At 43.7% G+C, this 21,033-nt stretch overlaps 1 protein-coding gene across 2 annotated transcripts in view; it reads left to right on the top strand.

Moving 5' to 3' along the window:
• Nucleotides 1-18,809, top strand: part of SLC4A4 (solute carrier family 4 member 4) — a 241,183-nt gene extending 222,374 nt beyond the window's left edge. For both annotated transcript variants that reach the window (XM_063135204.1, XM_063135203.1), the window contains exons 21-26: nucleotides 2,574-2,642; nucleotides 6,718-6,891; nucleotides 7,687-7,848; nucleotides 12,694-12,790; nucleotides 16,985-17,064; nucleotides 18,721-18,809. In XM_063135204.1, coding sequence (XP_062991274.1) covers nucleotides 2,574-2,642; nucleotides 6,718-6,891; nucleotides 7,687-7,848; nucleotides 12,694-12,790; nucleotides 16,985-17,028 — 546 coding nt within the window. In that variant the 3' untranslated portion in view covers nucleotides 17,029-17,064; nucleotides 18,721-18,809. The remainder of the gene's footprint in view (nucleotides 1-2,573; nucleotides 2,643-6,717; nucleotides 6,892-7,686; nucleotides 7,849-12,693; nucleotides 12,791-16,984; nucleotides 17,065-18,720) is intronic.
• The last annotated feature ends 2,224 nt before the right edge of the window (nucleotides 18,810-21,033 follow it).

The following is a 21,033-nucleotide window of genomic DNA, read 5'->3' as shown; positions in this document are numbered from 1 at the left end:
CTAGGGCCTGGAGCAGAGATATTCTTTAACATATTCATTGCTTTGCCTTTGAGATACCTGGATACAAATAAGCTATACTAAGGATTTTGAAGCAAAATCTCCAACAAGAACCTTCCATTGGCATCATTTGCCGCATGCGTCTCTACTAGGAACCCCGCTTAGTGTTAATATCTTGGTTGTTGATTTCATTGTTGGCGGGACACATTCTTCCGTACAATATTCTTATCACAATAGGAAGGGAAGCTCTGCCTTTGCTCTGTGTTGCTTTTCTCAACAAGGAGTTTCATTGTGGTTGTTCTGCAACTGAGGCCGTAGCTAGACCTAAGGTTTATCCCAGGATCATCCCGGGTTCGTCCCTGCCTGAGCGCTTGATGCCCTGTGCGGCACTTAGATGAACAGGTTTGACCCCAGGACAATCCTGGGATAAACCTTAGGTCTAACTACGGTCTTAGGGCCCTTCCACACGCCGTACTGAAGGCGCATGCATGCGCCCCAAGTACGACCCCAAAACGATAGTGTGCACTACAGCCAGAAGAGACAGAGGAGGAGGCGGCTGGGGAATCCGGGCGTGTCCTTGCCGCCGCCGCCGCCTCCCCGCCGGCTTCCTGCTGCCTGGGTAAGAGCGACCCGGGTCGGAGAGCTCGGTTTCCGCCTCCGCCGAGCTCTCCGACCCGGGTCGCTCTTACCCAGGCAGCAGGAGGCCGGCGGGGAGGCAGTGGCGGCGGCGGCAAGGACACGCCCGGATTCCCCAGCCGCCTCCTCCTCCGGCGTGTGGAAGGGCCCTTAGAGTTATTTATCTATTGTGATATAGAATTGTTTGTGTGTTCCGTAGCGGCTGTACATGCGGAGAAGTTTACTGTTTTCTGCAGAAATCTGAGAATTTCAGGGGGCTAGGTTTTAGAAAAGCAAGTCTCTAGTCCTTATGGCTATGGAGAAGGGCTTCGTGATGTGTGAGCACTGCCTTGCTGACAAGAGGTAGAAGCTGGAATTGGGAGAGATGGACGAATGACTTAACAGAGTGGTTAGCAGAGGCAGTTCATGCAGCTCACGGAAAAGAATCCTAGGTGCTTGGCTTCTAAGAATGTAATAACGCTGCCTCGGAATATAAATATTGCCTTAACTCTGCATAGGTCTTGTTTCTCGCTGACTCCTAGGAATTTGCAGCACTGTTCTAGCCTCAGATCATGCAGAGACGAGGGTTAAGTGGATATGCATTGCAGCAACCCTTTGATTGCTTCAGCATACTCCCGTTCAGCACACGATCCAGTCAGTGGGAAGACCACATTCAGTCCATTGGGTGAGCTGGGTGAGTGGGTGAAGCCGTCAAGGGACTGCTTTTCCATGTGCCCAGCTTGCAGTACTCCTAGGTCACTGTGGCCTGAGGCTGAAAAAATACTGCACATTCCTTAGAGTCAGCACTGTTTCCCCCGCTCTCCTTCCAAAGACAGGACCTCTTCAGAGCTGTTACACCCAGATCTGTGTGAGTGAGACTTCAGACTGGGATGAGCAGCATACAGGATCTGGAGCGGCCCCTGTTGCCCCCCCCCCCACATGACCAAATTCAGCAGCAGTGGGAATAAAATTGCCCTTTTGTGTGCTACGGAACGCTTAAAGGGTCAAATTTTGATTGAGAATAAGCTACATTTGACCATTTTATCACATCATTGTGATTTGCTGCTGAATTTCAGCAGCAAATTGTTGGTTCCCCCACTCCCCAGCACCCTAGAAAGGGCATCCCAAGTGGGAGGCATGAATGTGACCCCTGGACCCTCCTCCCTCGAAGTTGCAGACTCTAGGTTAGACACTAACCAAAAATGGTCCAGCTTCTATCGAAACTACTGTATTTCTTCGATTCTAAGATGCCATTGATTGTAAGACGCACACTAATTTCAGTACCACCAACAGAAAAAAAAAGCTTCGATTCTAAGAAATAATAAATGCACCCGCGATTCTAAGACGCACCCCAGTTTTAGAGATGTTTATATGGGGGGGAAAGTGTATCTTAGAATCGAAGAAATACGGTGTATTTGGTAAAACGAGAGGTGTCTAATGCCAACGAATCATTGTATCCCCTCTCAAATCACCCATGGTCTGTGGCCCCAGCAGCTGAAAATGGACTAGAGAGAAAAAGTACTATAAACTAATTTAGGAAAATTTGAAAGTAGGATTTTGAGGGATCAGGGGGAAATTGGAATGCATTTCTTAGATACTGGAATAGAACAAAACCACATGAAAATATCAGACAAGGATGTCTTGCATGGTATATAAGATTGCAGAAAGATGCGTGAGGCTTTGATTCCCTTTGCCTGGGCTTTTTGTTGTGTACTTTCGTTGTTACATTTTCTCTAGTTGATTTCTAATAATATGCTACTGGTATTTTTGTTTGTTTTCTTTAACAGATTTTTCAATAAAATAATAACCAAGCATCCAGTAATCAAGTGTAGAACTCAAAGGATGTGCATCTCTCTATAAGCGAGGACTTGGATGCTTAACTGTGGATGAATTTGATTTATTAAAAAACTGCTAACTTCAAGGTTTCTTCTTCTTCTTCTCCCTTTACTCCTCTCTCTTAGTTTATTCCCATGCCTGTGCTGTACGGAGTGTTTCTATATATGGGCGTCGCTTCTCTTAATGGAGTACAGGTAAGTTTTCTCCTTAGCAACCAAGGCCCTTCTGATAGGCGGAGCAGACGTTACAAAGGCCCTTGTCAAGAAAGATAGCAAACATTAACCAAAGCTCTCTTTCCTATGCATCTGAAGTAGGTCATTCGTCACCTGTAAAAGCACATGGCACAATTAACCAGTTAGCTGTTAAGGTGCTGCAGCCCACGGCCCTGTTTTCCTACCGCTCAGGAATGTGGTTGCTCTTCTGGAATTCCTCCCTTTTGACCTCTGCCTCATTTTCATTTAAAGAGGCATGCTAAAGTTGACTAGCATTTATATATTTGTGCACAGTTTGTTCCACCTCCACAAAACTGATCCTAAACAAAAAATCTTTGAAGGGCAAGTTGTCTGTCTGTCATCTGTTATTCATCCTGAGATATTCCTTAGGTGTAGAAAGGGCCAAATAGTCAGTAAAAGAATCCAGTCCCTGCCCACAGGCTTATCTAAGGCGGCACAACACGCAAGGAAAAAGGGAAGGGGAAGGAAGAGGAGAATTATTTAAAAGGCAGGATATCTATCATAATATTTATTTATTTATTTATTACCTTTTTATACTGCCCAATAGCCGAAGCTCTATAGGTAGAAGGTAGATATTATATTATATATTATCTCTATAGGTAGAAGGTAGATATTATATTATATATTATTTATATAATATAATTGATTAAAATGGTAGGTGTTGAGTTTTATTAAAAATAAAAAGAGCCTGATTCATAGCTATGTCTGTATTGATTTAAAGTACATTAATCACCATTTTTGGGAGAACTATTGGGTGGGACATCCGGAAGGGGCATGGTGCAAGCTTCCAGAGAAGACTAGTATCCGGAGCCACGTGGCGCCATCAAGGTTATCACTCTGCCCCTTTCAGGTGTCCCACCCAACAGATACCATAGTAATAGTAACCACTGTATTTTACACAATCCAAGCTGGAAAGGTTGCTCTCCCAACCTTTCTATTCTTTATTTCTTTCCTTTATTTATATACAGGGTGTATGCCCCTGCCTTTTGACAGATGCCTTCAGGCAGCTTGCAATTTGTGACCATGGCAACATAAACCAATCCTGCACGTCCATTAAAATGAATTCTGCGATACAGTGTGATTCAATTAATATGTCAGTGTATCAAGGTTTCAAAGATGGCAAGAGCATTATTTAAACGATTAAGGCCACGTAGAATGACAATGTTTGAATCGGGCTGTTTACTTCCTGGAAAAGATTTACCATAGTTGTGGCATCTCCATACAGCATGTTCTGTTCCAGGTGCCTCTAGGGCTTAACCTACACCAAGCAGGATATTGCACTATGAAAGTGCTATGAAAGCGGTATATAAAAGGGTATATAAAAGGCAGGAGCCATACTACTGCTTTATAGTGGTTTTGACGTGCACTGGCAACTGTTGGGACCCATTGACACATACCATATACCATTTTCATACCACTATATCCTGCTTGGCGTGGCTCCTGCCGTTTATATGCCACTTTCACACTGCTTTCATAGTGCAATATCCTGCTTGGTGTAGATTAGGCCTCAATGAAACTTCCCTAGAGGGTCTCACTGAAGCAGTGCCTGACCACATGGTTTTGGGATACAGGAAGTTCACATGGAAGAAGATGGCTTCCATAGGTACACTCAACCAAAGCTGCTTAGGGTTTTATGGGCAGGGCAGCCACACCGCCCTGCTGACTAGCTAGGTTCTTTCACTGGCCTTTGCATTTCTCTATGGAACTGTAAACATTATATAAAACAAAGTAGCTATTAGTTTTACAATTCTGATCATTTCTCTCTTGATAAAAGTCGATGCCAGTGAGAACCCTTGGCTTTGAGGCTGTTTGACATCAGCCCTCTGATTCAAGACTTAAACATATATTAAAAAGTAGAGGTTGAAATTAATTCAGTGGGTTGTAATGCCACATGAGCGCTAACGTAAATTATATAAACAAAATCATGAATATCATAGAATCATAGAATAGTAGAGTTGGAAGGGGCCTATAAGGCCATCGAGTCCAATAGAAGGAATGGGACAGGATTCCCCACAAAACCTGTTGCCCTTCCACTATCGGTCTTGTCCTAGAGGTCCCTTATGCTAGCATGACATAATTTACATTCGTGCTTGTGTCACGTTGGATATTGCCCTGAGAATAACTGATTGTATAGCTCTCTATATAGCAGGAGGCCTGTTGTGGCTGGGCTCTGCTCTCCATCAATGAATTTAGCCTTGCACAGCCACTAATTGCTGAAGTGAAACTTGCTCCCTTTTATTCACAAAAGGGCTGATTTGGCTGTGTTGACATAAGCCCATGGGAAGTTTGCTCTTGTCCAGACTGACCCTGCCACTCCCACACACATTGGTCACACTCCTCCCCTCCCGCACACATTGGTCACTGAGAAAATGCTCCTTGGAAGTGCCTCCCCTCAGAGAACCTAGCGCCTTGAATTTGCACCAGGAAAAGCCAGTCATGTTTCTGTTAACTTTCTGGCACCTTGTTAATTGCGTTACTCTTCTGCGCTTAATAATAAAAAGAGCACATGTTTTGTGTTCCCCCACAGAGATGTATTTGGGCCTACCTGAACATGGGCCTGGCTTTCATTCACCAGATTGAGATAAATCTGGTTTCAGAGACAGCCAGCTGCAGGCGGTGGGCCAGAGTGTTGCTGGAGGACAAATAGTTTATTGTTAATACTTGCCTGGGCTTGGGTCATTAGAGAGGGCACTGTTAAAGTGGAGGAAAGTCAGGAAGATCAAAATGGGTGGGTGTGCTCTTAGCATCAGTTCTCCACATAAGGTTAAAAGGTTAGGGAGTATCTTTTTACAAAACACCATCTTGAAGGCCCACACTGGTTCCTTCAGAGCTCATAATCTACTACAACCCCAATTATTATTATTATTTATTTATATAGCACCATCAATGTACATGGTGCTGTACAGAGTAAAACAGTAAATAGCGAGACCCTGCCGCATAGGCTTACATTCTAATAAAACCATAATAAAACAATAAGGAGGGGAAGAGAAAGCAAACAGGCACAGGGTAGGGTAAACAGGCACTGGGTAGGGTAAAACTAACAGTATAAAGTCAGAACAACATCAAGTTTTAAAGGCTTTAGGAAAAAGAAAAGTTTTTAGCTGAGCTTTGAAAGCTGCGGTTGAACTTGTAGTTCTCAAATGTTCTGGAAGAGCGTTCCAGGCATAAGGGGCAGCAGAAGAAAATGGACGAAGCCGAGCAAGGGAAGTAGAGACCCTTGGGCAGGCGAGAAACATGGCATCAGAGGAGCGAAGAGCACGAGCGGGGCAATAGTGTGAGATGAGAGAGGAGAGATCTTGGGTTTGTGGTGGACACCTTGTTGAAAATGTCAACCCAGTAAAAAATGCAGTTGCTGTAAAAACTAGGGAAAACCCCAGGTTAGGCATTATTAGAAAAGGAATTAAGAATAAATGCCAATATCATACTGTCTTTATACAAAACTATGGTGCGACTGCACCGCACCTAAAAAGAGATATTGTAGAGCTGGGAAAAGTGCAGAAAATGGCAACTAAAATGGTCAAGGGGCTGGAGCATCTCCCCTACGAGGGAAGGTTATGACAGCTGGGATTGTTTAGCTTGGGAAAAAGGAGGCTAAGGGGAGACATGATAGAGGTGTACAAAATTATGCTTGGTATGGAGAATGTGGATAGGGAGACATTTTTCTCCCTCTCTCAAATTACTGGAACCCGGGGTCATCCCATGAAACTGATTGGTGGTAGATTCAGGACAGTGCATAGTTAAATTCAGGGACTAAGCCAAGCTCTTTTTGACTTTTGGGGAAATAGCTCAGCTTATTTCTAAATCACAGACAATCTGATTTAGGCTTGGGGAGAGATGCACCCCCATCACTCCTGAACATGTTTGGGTTCTCGAGGATGGAATCCTGCAGCGTCCACTTCTCCATTTCAATTCAGGGGCGGGGCATTGCTGGGTCACTTGTTAGGCCCTACAGAGAAAATAATCGTCCACGTTTTCTGCTTTGGTGAGTGTCAGTGCCATAGCACTGAATGCCTCTTTCCTCCTTGCTTTTCCCCAGTTCATGGACCGCTTGAAGTTGCTCCTGATGCCTCTCAAGCACCAGCCTGATTTTATCTACCTGCGACACGTCCCCCTCCGCCGGGTCCACCTCTTCACTTTCCTCCAGGTGGTGTGCCTGGCGCTCCTTTGGATCTTGAAGTCTACAGTGGCTGCTATCATATTCCCAGTCATGGTAGGTTAGCAGGATCACACCCAGCTTCATTGGCATCCTTCTTCTTTCTAGGGCCACCTGAGATGCTATGGACTGCATTGCTGGTCAACCCATCCCTCCCTCTGATTCCATCCAGCTACTGAAATAACTAGAAACGTTCTCATTTTTTTTATTGCTCCGAAAATGAGTTCAATATTGGGATGACCGTCGCGGGGAAATCTAGACAATTTTAAGCTCACCGGATTTCCCCAGAATTGGCTTACATTTGGGAGACAAGCCTCAGAATCTGGGAATTTTCCTTGGATATTTTTTTTTCATAAAGCAACATTGACGCGCAGCTGCAGTTTGCATAACTTGCACAAATTTGGGGCAGAATGGGCTTAATTTACGCAAATTGTGACCATAATACGTTTAATTTGTGCAAAGCGCACCTGCAATTTGAAATGTATGCATGGGGTTGGGGTTGGGGATTCGTCCGCTAATCACATTGCAAGCCCAGAAATGTTCAGGCTTCAACCACAGATGCGGACTGGGTAAAATCCTGATCAGAAATGAAATGAAACAAATTCTCATGCATTCCTATTTGTGGGTAACTTGAGGAATCGAAACCTACAATCTGAGTGGTGGAGCTTTCGAATTCCGACCTGACCCAGGCTTATTCTAATAGCTGTTCAGACCCCAAGTACATTTAACCCTCTCCTCGCCAGTTGAAGGCTAAGGGAAGAGCCGCCACGCTGGATCAGGTGTGGCAAACAAGGTAAGCTTGAACTGCAGAAGTGCATGCTAGTAAGGGAATGCTGAATTCTGTCCTGATAGATCCTGGCACTCGTAGCGGTCCGAAAGGCCATGGACTACCTCTTCTCCCAGCATGACCTCAGTTTCCTTGATGACGTCATTCCAGAAAAGGACAAGAAGAAGAAGGAGGACGAGAAGAAAAAGAAGAAAAAGAAAGGCAGTCTGGATAGTGACAATGATGACGTAAGGCCATTTTCACCATTGTCAGACGTTTTTGATGCTTTTACCCTCCCTGGCTAGCATGTGGCAGCCGTGCAGGTTTGGAGTGGGTATCTAATCATGCTCCCCCCTCCGCCCCCACCTCATGAAGTTGAAAGGTCTTGGATATTACTTATCCCCGAAACAGGGAGTGAGGCTCTATGAGCAATCCTAGTACACCGGTCTAGCTGTATTCTGCAATTCCACAGGAGATGCTGAATATGGCGTTGAGGTAGGCAGTGCCTGCTAAAATCTCAAAAGTGAGAAAGGGACTGATGGGTGAGATTTCTAGTGGTTGGGAAAGGCATGTCTCAATGCCTTGTTTGGTTCTTAACTCCTCGCTAAAACTAGCAGAATGAGAACAAAAATATGCAAAACCAGAGGAAATTCTGCAAATTTCCATCAAATTGCAGAATTTAGCTTTTTCTTCATGCGGAATTTGGATTGCCAGGATGCCAGATATTAATTTATTTTAGCACAGAGTATACATAGCCCTGCTTAGGCTCTTATTCTGCTTAATGTGGACCTGGAGCATCGCTGTTTTCAGGTTCTAAGTTCTCCCCCTTACAATTCCCTGAGCATCTCTGTTGGTCTGTTCCTCTGCTGAACTATAAACTGAGATGTGGATATCAGCCAGAGGAAAGCATGGTTACTTCTGTATTTGGCTGACAGCACCGGATTATCACATCCAGGGAAGTTACGCAGTGTTTAGCTGAGGATATAGCCTGAGCCAACAGCCTGTGGAACTTACCCTTCCAGATGTGAAGATTGTGCGCATCCAGCCGAACATGAAAGTCTCTGGCTGCATTGGGATCATGACACCCAAAGTTGGCCAATGTCTGTGTTTGTACCAGGAGCCTAGGTAAGCTCCTCTAAGATCTGCAGCTTCCAGGGAAAACGCCTTGTCATCTCATTGGTCTGGGGCTGTTCCCATGGGGCTCCTGTCTTATTTATTTATTTATTTATTACATTTCTATACCGCCCAATAGCCGGAGCTCTCTGGGTGGTTCACAAAAATTAAAACCATTCAAAGTATAAAACAACAGTATAAAACCATAATATAAAACACAATATAAAAGCTCAACCAGATAATTATGCATTTCCAGACCCCTTCAGAAGGGGCTATTGCACAGTAATGCTTTTGTGCATGGAAGCTGTCCTCTCTGTTCTTGGTAGACTTCTTAGGTGGATGGTTCCCACTCATGACCAGGGGATGGCCAGCAAAAATTCCCATGATTGCAGCGACATTTTCTCCAATCACTACAATCGAAAGGATTGTTGCTCTCAGCCACTGTGATTTCCCTGTTCACACATTATGTTAGTCCATACGAACCTGTCCCCAGAGGATGATATTATGTGGCGAAGCTGTTGAAGCCATGCAGAGCCTTGCTTTCCCACATCACCTTTCTCAAGATCCGGGGTATTGTTAATTTCCAAGAACCTTTATTTCCTCTCCCTTATCAAAGTTACTGAAATGTGACTTCTCCTCCTAACCCCAGTGCTCTCCTCGTGTATTTAGTCACTCTACTCCCAAATCTTGATTTTTTTTCTCTTTATTTCCTTTTTTAGGATATAAAAATACCCTGGCAACCATACTTACTATCAAAGAAAATATTATTTCTGAGTATTCTGTCATTTTTGCTTTCTTTTATCCTTTTCTTCTCCTTTTGAATGTGCACAAAATATTATTTGACTTCTTTCAATTATGTTCCACATTTTGGTGATCCCAGGTTTAAAATAATCAGCAGCAGGAAGAGTGCCTGTCTGAAGCGTGGCTCTCCATGATCCCTAATTCCACGTTTTTGAACCTTGCAGACAGACGCACACGTACATGCTTACCTGACCTTGTGCCTTAGAATGTGTTGAATTGTTTTCCATCTTGTATATTCCTATGGGAAATTGTCACCCTTGTGCCTTCAGCTGGTGTTCTACCAGGAGTGAGAATGCCATCACCTTCATCTCCACAAGGTATTAAGGCTGGATCAAACCAATGGAAGGTCTTGAAAGGCAGCTTATGTGAGGCTCTGTTCTAGAAGTCAGCAGCTGGCCATCCATGGGCAGAATCTGGTCTGAGGAAGGCCATTGCTGGCCATAAGAAGGATGAAGTGGCAGTATTCCTACCACTGCTATCATTTTGTATTGAGGCATGTAACCTTCCAGGAAGCTCTGTGCTGATTAGGCTCAGGAAGTGATAAATTGAAGAAGGAGGAACTTTCACAGTATTTGTGGAGACTGAAGATCCACAAAGCATTGCTATTTCTATTGCTTCAAGATGAACCAGAAGATTTAGGAAACTAGAATGGATGAAGGCTGTCATGACGCTCAGACGTTCCAGTGTGCAGCAGAGGAGTCTGATGAGGATGAGGGACAGGCTGCCTTCTCTAGGGTAGGACTGTCAGTACCTTATTCAGGGTCATCTCAGCCAGAGGACAAGGCCTTGTTATCATCTTCTGGCTCAGAGGATGCCCCTTGCAGAACCTCCATCTCCCCAGCCTCGCAGAAGTCTAAGATTGCAAAAACAGGTGTGATTTTGCTCTCTGCTGAGACAACATCTTCCTATGATCCTAAAGAGAGTTCCAGCCAGCAGGACCCATTTAGAGCTACACAAGGTCTTACTTCCTTCCTACCTTGATCTGCCTTCCTGCCTTGATCTTGCTACCGGCTTCCCATGTCAGCTTCAAGGCACCATAGAACGGGACAATGCTTAGCTATCACATCCCTGATTTATCCGCACCCTCAACTCCACCTTAATGATTATTGAGATGAAGTCAGCTAGAAAGTTACTTGAAGCAGAGGCCACACCTTCATTTTAAGTGGCAATGGTGAAGGAAATATTATTATTATTATTATTATTATTATTATTATTATTATTATTATTATATTTATTTATATCCCGCTTTTTGTCCAATGCTGGGCCTCAAGGCAGCATTACAAAATTTAAAACATATACATTTAAAACCTATAAATAGAAATATACAAAGTTAAAAATATATTAAATAAATTCCAATATTAAAACATTTAAACATTTAAAATGACAGTTTTAAAAGTCCTTGGTACAGACAGAGGTTCCGATTATTCACCAAAGGCCTGCTGGAACAAAAACGTCTTTGCCTGCCTCCTAAAGCGCATCAAAGAGGGAGCCAGTCTAGCTTCCCTGGGAAGAGAGTTCTAGAGCACTGGAGCAGCCACTGAGAAGGCCCTGTTCCGCGTTCTCACCAGGCGTGCCTGTGATGGTGGCGGGACTGAGAGAAGGGCTTCCCCTGAAGATATTAAAGCACAGGCAGTCTGATGAGGGAGAAAACGGTCTTTCAGAGACGTTGAAGGCAGCACCAACTCCACTTGACAACTGCTTTCCCTAGAATTGGCCTTATCATTAAAAGTTGTGAGACAGATTTTGGGATGTTAAGGAAGTCAAATGGTCAGTTACTTAATATATTCTTTATAGTTATTTATGGAGGGGATGGACAACTATTTATTTATTTAAAATATTTATAGGCTGTCCTTCATCAAAATTGGTAACAATTAATTAATTAATTAATGCTGCTTAAGCTCCCAGAGTAGCTTAAAAACATAAGGAGTAAGTTAGTTGCTGTGTTCTGATTTATAATCAAAAACAGCCTCCCCCAACCTGGTGTCCTCCAGATGTTTTGGACTACATTTCCCATAATTCCTGACCATCTGGGGCTGATGGGAGTTGAAGTCCAAAACATCTGGATGCGGCCAGATGGGGGAAAGCTGATCTAAAAGATGTGACGCACAAGCCGAAAGACATGGAGCAGGAAGAGGAGAGGGGGTGAAAGCAAATTCAGGCACCAGTTCATGACACTGCAGTTAATGGTAATGCCATTTGGATGTTCCACCTCAGCCATCAATATTTCTCGGACCGGACCGGCCTATCCCCCTCTCAATAGCCATCTGGAGCTCCTGCTTATTGCAAATGGGCTACCATTATAGCATTCAGCTTTAGAATGGCCTCCTGGGCCATAGCTAGACCTAAGGTTTATCCCTGGATTGTCCAGGGGTCAAACCTGTTCATCTAGGTGACACACAGGGAATCCAGTGCTCAGGCAGGGGTGAACCCTGGATGATCCCAGGATAAACCTTAGGTCTAGCTGTGGCCCTGGTCTCTAATATTGGTCTCTAAGAAGTAGTTGCTGCAGTTCAGAGGTGTTTTCTGTTACCAAGGGCTAAATTAAGGTTGAGGGAAGCCACAAGGAAATACTAATTGAGGATTGTTTTTAGGGTGCAGTGCTCCCCTCACGCACCCAATTCCTACACCGCAAAGACGGTGTGTGGACTTCTCACAGAGAGCGGCAACCTCTTTTTGCTTCTTGTCTTCAAAAAGAGAACTGTTTGAAGCTGTTAAGAAGACCCTTCTAGACGCCATGTAATTTCACTCCAATTAAATTAGCAGAATAGTATGTCTTCGTGGCCTTTTGAATATATACCTCCTCTAGAGTCAACTGCTCATGACCCCAATGTATATTGCCTTGACCCCCCTCAGAGGAACAGAAGGAGACATGTGGTAACCAATATCATAAACAAACGCATATACCCATCACCCTAAACGTTCTGTGGTTCCATTCAAATTGAACAACCGTAAAGTCGACTGAACTGCATTGTGTGGTTATTCCTTTAACTGCCAGCAGATGGACCCGTTGCCGAATGCGATGCGGCAGTTAAAGCAATGGCCACTTGGGGCAGAATCCCGCACATGCCAGAACTGGGCTGGTATGCTCTGCCGATCATCTGTGGGGATGTTAAGAGAGAAAGAGAGCGCAAGCAAGATGGAAACCATTCTAAGAACTTTTGTGCACGTTTCTTTCACAGTCCGACTGCCCCTACTCAGAAAAAGTCCCAAGTATTAAAATTCCAATGGACATCATGGAACAAGAACCTTTCCTAAGTGATAGCAAACCTTCCGACAGTGAGTAGAACTAACCTCTTGCATGCCTGCTTCAGTCTGAATTGCACTTCCAAAAAGCAGATATAGAGTGATATATATATATTTATATATCTATATATACTTATAATATTAATTGATTATTTTTTTTAAAAAAAAAACACCACTTGTGTATAGATGTTTTCCTTCTTTTTTACTCCCATACCTATTTATTTTTTTAAAAAAACAGGCTTCTTATGCAGCATGTACATCTTTTGTTGGCTTTTAAAAATTATTTTGCCCGTTTAAAAATATATATCTTGTGGGTTCCTCCCCGCACCCCCTGCTTTTTTTCTCCTCTTCTTTGTGCCTCTACGTTTAATCGCTTTTATCCAGCTGCTAACAGATCAGTCGCTAGCGCTCTCTGCCTCTCGCTCTTTTTTCTGACCCTCCAAAACATCCAGTCCACTTCTGGCACGATATATATATATATATTCTTTCCCACCTGTGGATGCATGTACCTTCTAACTCGCTCTAATTACTTCCTTTAGTCTCCTTCCTTGCTCCTTAATCTTCCGGTTTGCAGGCTATAGAGGCAAACGCCACTGTCTCTTGCTGTTTGTTTCCTTAGGATCGCCACTAAGTTGCCAAAAATCAGAACTTAAGCGTAATATTTGTCCATTGAGTCCTTTTTTAAAAAATAAATAAAAGAGACTTCATCATGTGAGTCATTTAGCACTATTAACATGCTTGTCTTCCTTTAGGTGGCTTGGGTGTGCTTCCTTCTTGCCCGATCTTAAATTTGTGCTAATACCCACAACGTGATTGTGCTTTTAATTTAAATCAACAACACACCATCACCACTTCTGCATACTCCCCTGTCCATCTTCTATTGCTTTAACTTCCTTGATAATAATCGGATCCCAAAGGAAATTGTGTGTGATGGATCTCATATGGTTCAGTGTGTGTTTTGCTGAATAGGTGGAATCAACCAAAGCTCATTGATGACTAATGTTTTACTTTGTAAGAGCAGAACGAGAGGGAAGAAGAAGAATTCACAGCTGCAAGCATGGCCCAAGAGTTTCATATTTTACAAACAAGTATCGGGTAGAATGGCCAAGAATCCTTTTTTTATTGTTTCTGTTTTGGGGTTCACTTAGGTCCTACTGCAAGATGTAGTACTATGACGGCCACTAACTTAGGTTTTATCTACACCAAGCGGGATATTCCACTATGAAAGCGGTATATAAAAGGCAGGAGCCACACTACTGCTTTATAACGGTATTGAAGTGCGCTGCAGGATCTACACTACTGCTTTGTAGTGGTACTGAAGTATGGTGACAACTGTTGGGGCCCATGATACATCTACACCAAGCAGGATATAACGCTATGGAAGCGGTATATGAAATGTGTCATGGGCCCCAAACAGTTGTCAACGCACTTCAGTACTGCTGTAAAGCAGTCGTGTGGCTCCTGCCTTTTAGATACCGCTTTCATAGTGGAATATCTGCTTGGTGTAGATGAGCCCTTCGATGGCTTTAAAGGGGGAATAGACAAATTCAGGGTGAATAAGGTTATCAGAAGAGCCTCGTGTGGCGCAGAGCAGTAAAGCAGCAGTTTCTGCAGCCGAAACTCTCCCCACGGCCTGAGTTCGATCCCAGCGGAAGCTGGTTTCAGGCAGCTGGCTCGGGTCGACCCAGCCTTCCATCCTCCTGAGGTCGGTAAAATGAGTACCCAGCTAGCTGGGGGAAAGGTAATAACGGCCGGGGAAGGCAACGGCAAACCACCCCGCTATAAGGCCTGCCAAGAAAACGTCCGCGAAAGCTGGCGTCCCTCCAAGAGTCAGTAATGACTCAGTGCTTGCACGAGAGGTTCCTTTCCTTTTCCAAGGTTATCAGAGGCCAAATGGAACCCTCAGGTTCAGAGGCAACCATAGCTTGAGAGAGCTATTGCCTTCATATCCTACTTGTGGGCTTCCCACAGGTATCTGATTGGCTACCGTGGAGAAAGAGGAGGCTTTGGTCTGACCCAGCCTGGCTCTTAAAGACTACATTAGGGATGGGTGAGAACAGGGCTGACGTCAAGGGCTGTGAACACCTGCTGAAGGCCCACACAACCACCAGGGGCCCATGGACAAGAGCTCCCTGGATTGGCTCCTCTTCTTCACCGTTGCTACCTATTTGTTCACCTGCATCTTGCTCTGGCCCGGACAACGGTTGTGGTGAGAAGGAGGGACAGGAGATTCCAATGTCTGCTTGTTCCCTGGCTCTCTGCCTTTTAATCAAGCAATTGGTAGCAATAATGGGGAAAAAGATGAGGAACAAGAGCAGTCAGTGACAATGGTGGTGAGAAGGTTGGTTCACTGAGGGAGGGGCCCTATTTAAGGTGTCTTGCTCAAGGGCCCACAAAATCTGGAGATGGCACAGGGTGAGAAATTTGCTCCGTTGATATATTTTTTAAAGAAATGGATTCATCCAATTCACACCTCCTGAGCCTTTTGGAAAGCCAAGACAGAGTTGTGTTCCAAAATTCACAGTTTTGTGAACTTTCTGGTGCAGCTCATCTCAGTCAAAATCTACGCACACACACAAACACACACCCTACAGCTTTGTTGCCCATAAATAGACGGTTAGCCAGTGAAGCTGTTGTAACAAGGGAGTCACATGCTCCCTATAACTGGCCCCAGTCAATAGACTGACTAAACCTTTCTGGATCAGCTGAAGTTCCGAACACTTTTCAATGGAAGTCCCACGTAGAGCCTGTTACAGTAGCCCATAGGGGATGTAACTCAGGCATGCATCACCAATGGGCAGATTGAATCTCGAGGAAAGGAAATAGTTGGCATATTAGCCTTAACTGTGCAAACGCAATCCTGGCCACCACTGAAATCTGGGCATTCTGGTTTAGGACAGAATCCAGATTTACACCCAATCTGCAAACATGAGTCTACAAGGGGAGTGTAGCCCCATTCAACACTGGTTGGATGTAGGGGTCAAATCATTCACATTGCCTGTTCACCCCAAACTTGCAATTCTGGAAAGCACTCGATAGTGTGCTCTAGCGCACATCTGTTTTCTATCAACTGTATGTTCACTAGCTTCTTACACTAGCTGCCCAGTCTTCAAGGGCCTCCCATATAGCACTTTCCAAGGCCAAAGTGCTTTGTGAAATCTGGGTTAGACTTGCTGCAGTCTTTTTAAATCCAACCCGTCTGTTTTTTTCGAATTCAAATGCAGTGCTGTGCCTTTGTGCCCCTGCTGTAAACCAGTTGTAATCATCACATCATCCTGTCCTTTATGCCATGGGAGAACTACATGCAAAGTGTTCGCTTTGGGCAGGGAAGAAGGTTCAAGTGGGCAGGGTGGGGGTGGGGGTGGCTCACATAGGCATGTTGATTTCAGGGTGATGTTGATTGGATGGGTAAATAGGTAGAAGGTAAAGATCAAAATATTCAGATACAGGTGAAAGGTAGAAGAGATCATCTAAACTGAACCCAGAAAGAAGGTGGTGTTTGACGCAGGGGTAAACATGGTGCCAGCAAAATGTTTAGGTTTAACTGCAAATGTATACAAAAGTTGCTAATCCCATAACATAAAAAGGCTTCATGCTGCCTGAACAGAAGTAGTTCTCCTCTTCCACCTCATCCCAAGGAAGTGAGGCCTTCTCAAGGAGGTTGAGGCTCATTTCCTAGAATCAATTCGTATTTAATGGCTACCTCCCCAGGAATGTTTGTGGAATGGTTCCCATGGGTGCCATATTAGAATTCCTACCTGCTCCAAGTAGCAAAATCCCATTCGAATGTAAATTTGGGAATTATGCACATTAAATTGGACAGCTCCCTCTCATATGACTTCTCTAATGTATAGCTTCCTTGCCAGCATGTGTGGTTATCCTATAATTTCTTCATTTGGCCAGTGGTTGATGGTGGCACACAATCTGAATTTCCACTGGACAACCACCAAAGCCATTCAACATTTTATATCCGGTACTTTAACCTCTTATAAATAAAGCTTTTTAATTTGCTGCAGCCCTCTGACTTGGGACGTTTGTCCAGTATAGCTCTCAGTTTTGAGCATGTTATTAACTCTTGTTCTGTTAAGACCAGAGCAGCAGTGTGTTACTGGAGGCAGTAATGCAAGGATTTATTTTTAGTCCTTTTGAATATGTTTATAAAGTAAAGGAGGAGGTCAGCATTTCTGAAATCAATATATACATATATGTTTTTAAATTATAAAACAGGAGAAAAATCACCAACATTCCTTGAACGCCATACATCATGCTGATAAAATTCCTTACCTCCACGGCCACACAATGCCAAGGTAAGAAACTTTATGGTTGTGTGATCTTAACGCAAACACATTTTATAATACATGTATGGCTTTTGGTCTCATAGGGTGGGTTGCAACTCCAGTGCAGAAGATGTACCACCTGATTGACATTAGGATGTGTGAGAATTTCGTTTTTGCTCACAAAACATGCAAGCATACCCTGTTCGAAGCCACAAACACAGTCACAATCTGCTGAAAATGTTTGCAAATTGCTGGACATGTGCTCGTGATTTGTGCAACTTTCCCAGTTCGATTTTGCAAAAGTTTCTAATTTGCGCAACTTTCCCCTTGCAGAGTGAAAGCCCCATTTTAGCCTATGGAGGAAGGTTGTGCAAATTAGGAAATATGTGCAAATTTGGGGGAAGTTCCGCAAATTTCACATCGGATTGCTGTTTGATTTGTGCAGTTTTCCTGTTCATGCAGAGTGAGCACCAATCACAAATTTGAACAGGACTTGGGCATGAGACGAGTAGCAAGACGAGGTTCGGAGAATCCTAGTATCTCGAACATCACTCTTTCACCCATCCCTAGTTGATTCGTACTCTGGCTACCAGTGGAAGTAAACCTTGATGTTACCATGATTATACCAGGATCACAACCCGTCTCCTGTGTGCAGAAATAAAAGCTTGTATTCAGAACCATGGAGATGGCAATGCGGAAACCATGTTGATGGGGATCTCATCACGGTAGTAGTGGTTAGATTTTGACTGTTCTGGAATTTCTTGGATCCTATAGCTATTGACCATCAACTCTATGATTTCTGAAGTGTGAAACCATGAAGTTTTGCTGTCGGATTTTCTCTAATTAAAGAAGTCTCACTGATTTGGGTGTTCCATGTCAGTTTGCTGGAAAGTGTGCTTGCCTGAGGGACCGGGAACCCATCAAACACAAGGAGTTTCATGCCACTGCTTCCATAGAATCATAGAATAGCAGAGTTGGAAGGGAGGGCCAGGATCTCTTCTCGATCCTCCCAGAGTGCAGGACACGGAATAACGGGCTCAAGTTAAACGAAGCCAGATTCCAGCTGGACATCAGGAAAAACTTCCTGACTGTTAGAGCAGTACGACAATGGAATCAGCTACCTAGGGATGTTGTGGGCTCTCCCACACTAGAGGCATTCAAGAGGCAGCTGGACAACCACCTGTCAGGGATGCTTTAGGGTGGATTCCTGCATTGAGCAGGGGGTTGGACTCGATGGCCTTGTAGGCTCCTTCCAACTCTGCTATTCTATGATTCTATGATTCTGATTCAGTGCAATCAGACTCAACTGATTCCAGACCATCTTTTTCCTCTGTAGGCCAGAGGACTTGTGATATTTTTCTTCATGTCTCACGGCTACATTTTTGGGTTGGTTTTTTTCATGAATGGGGAAACAACCTAAAAGTTCACCACAACACTGGGTCATGGCTTTCCTGTTAAGCAGCCGGTGCTTAAACATCTTCCCTTTTTCACCCGCCTGTTGCTCTCTGGGGCCTCCTCTTTCCACCAAGGTCAAGCAACGGCCCAAATTATCTGTGACATATAAGAGTCACGGAGATTTCTTAGCGTAACAATTAATCCCGTCCTGACCTAGATGCTAGGAGTTAATCTGGGGGTATAAATGCTGTTTTATAAATTTTGTTTTCTTTCTCCTCTCCCTCCCTCCAGCCCTCCACAAACTCCAATGAAAGTCGTGCCTCAAATTAGGATAGAGCTCGATCCTGAAGACAGCGGTTATTTCTGGAGGAGCAAGGGAACAGAAACTACTTTGTAACTTGTTCGTTAATCTTCTACCGCACTGGCTTTTTTCTTTCTTCATCTTTATTACTAGCCAAATATTCAACTGCTATCTGCCTAGATAAAAGCAAGACATTTTCCCTTTCGGCTTTTCTCCCATTTCCCCTACCTTCCTCAGCCCTGCTTGTACATTTTTCTGCTCGGTCCATTCCCCCCCCCCCCGCCCCGTTTCAATCTGACCAAGACACTTTTTCTGGTTTTGCCTTCTCAGTCACGTGCGTACGTACACCTCTTCTTGAGCTCTTTAGCAGAGGTGGAAGTATTAAGGATATATTGTCACGATTTTGTGAAACGTCAGCAGAATTGACTGTTATTTTTATTTTATTTTTTAGTTGTGAATCAGTGTTTTTCTTTGGGGTTATTGTTTTCTTTTTAAAATCTCTCTCTAACAGAACAAAACTGCCCTCCAGGCTCATCCCCCCATAGTTCTCCACTCCTGCAAAACGCTGCTAATCTTAATATGCTCTTAATGTCGCCTCTGCTTCTGTAGTCTCAAGCAAAGGAAACGAAAATGGTACATCCCTGCCCAGACTAATCTTTTTTGACAACACTTTAGTGAGTGTGCAGCAATGACCCTCTCCTATGCAACTTTTATTCTGTAACACTTCTAACGGATTCTTAACCTGTCGGTTGCTTTGACAAGTGTTATTTTTTCCCCTAGGTTATTTTTTTGTTTTTAATTATGGGGGCCCTACCCTGCGACTTATATATTTTTTTTGGTCAATTTTTTAACCATTTTTTTTAAAAAAAAAAAATTACTGTAAAGAAACTGAATTTGTTTTTCCTGCAGCAGGAAACATAATAGTTTTTGAGTAGTTCTACCTCTTATTTCTAGATGTCGGACTTTCTCTTTAAAAATGGAAAAGACAAAAAAAAAGAAAAGAAAAAAGATTTAATAATAATAATTGTAAAGTATGTTATATAATGTGATTTTTACAAAAAGAAAAAAACAACAACAAAAAATACACAATCTCAAGGGTATATGGCATAGAACTGAAATCAGCTATAATAACACCTTTTATTGGAAATGCCTATTCTTTCTTCAATTTGTATTTTCTTTTTAACAGTCCTGACTACACAATGAAGGAATCAAGACCTGTGTTTAACTGTCACATAATCTTTTGGCGGAATCTGTATAAATTGAACAAAAATGGCACAATGCAGCAAGCATTGCCGCTCTACCGCCTCCATTAATCTCCTAGAGGCTTTTGAAGGCCTCCTGTTCGAACACTCTTGACATGAACAGGGAGTGCACAGCAGCCGCCCCTTGTGAATTACCTTCAAATAGGAATGACTAATAACGAATGAGCAGATGCAGACTGTAGTCATGTGTTAATCTTTCTATCCAGTATTGTTAGTGTTATTTCATTTATACAAACTTGCTGGTACCTGTGTGCGTGTGTGCATGTGTGTGATCACACTTGCAGATTTAATATAAAATGGACTGAAAATGATGGGAGAGGTGGTTTTTAAGCCTTAATTATCAGTCTAACTGGTGTAGCAAAAACTTACGTAGAGTCAAAGTGCATTTTAGGTCCACAAGGCAACTATGATATTTGGGCTGGATTCATACCACATTCCTTCAGATTTCATCCTGTGTCAATAACCCAGAAAAAGACATATCATGACTTTTTATGGTAGACAAAACCATGATAAATCTTTTTTTCTGGGTTATACCATTTCAGATTGCGTGTAAGGATAGTCCTCCGCCAAAAACTTTCTGCAGCATGTATAGGCCTTAGCTAGGCCTACAGGTTAGCCCGTGACGGAGGAGAGAAGATCTCGCGTTGTGTTTATCACGAGATCCCTCCTCTGTTCACGTGCGACGACTTCAGAAGGAGAGGCGTCATGCCCGCCATTTTTAAAAACTTAAAGGGGCAGCAGCGCACGAACGCTTGTGCGCAAACGGTAAGTATTTTTTAAAATTTAAATTACTTTCCCCGCTCCCCCGACCCTACCCCCGATGGGTGCAGCACTCCAGGCTTGCAAGGAATTGCGCGGAGCTGGGTCAACAAGCGTCTCCCAGCTACACGTCCGCAGAAAAACCGGGCCCAAAGTGGAAGGCGAGATCCCAGGGCAAGGGAGGGATCATCCCTCCCTGATCCCGGGATCCCCTTTGCGTCATGTGGACGCACAGGGACGATCCTGGGGATCACCCTAGGATAAAGCCCAGTCTAGCTATGG

This window comes from Elgaria multicarinata, chromosome 10 (genome assembly GCF_023053635.1).
Source record: "Elgaria multicarinata webbii isolate HBS135686 ecotype San Diego chromosome 10, rElgMul1.1.pri, whole genome shotgun sequence".
NCBI classification, from domain to species: domain Eukaryota; kingdom Metazoa; phylum Chordata; class Lepidosauria; order Squamata; family Anguidae; genus Elgaria; species Elgaria multicarinata.
The sequence above is the reverse complement of the archived record's forward strand: the minus strand, read 5'-3'. Positions and strand labels throughout refer to the sequence as shown.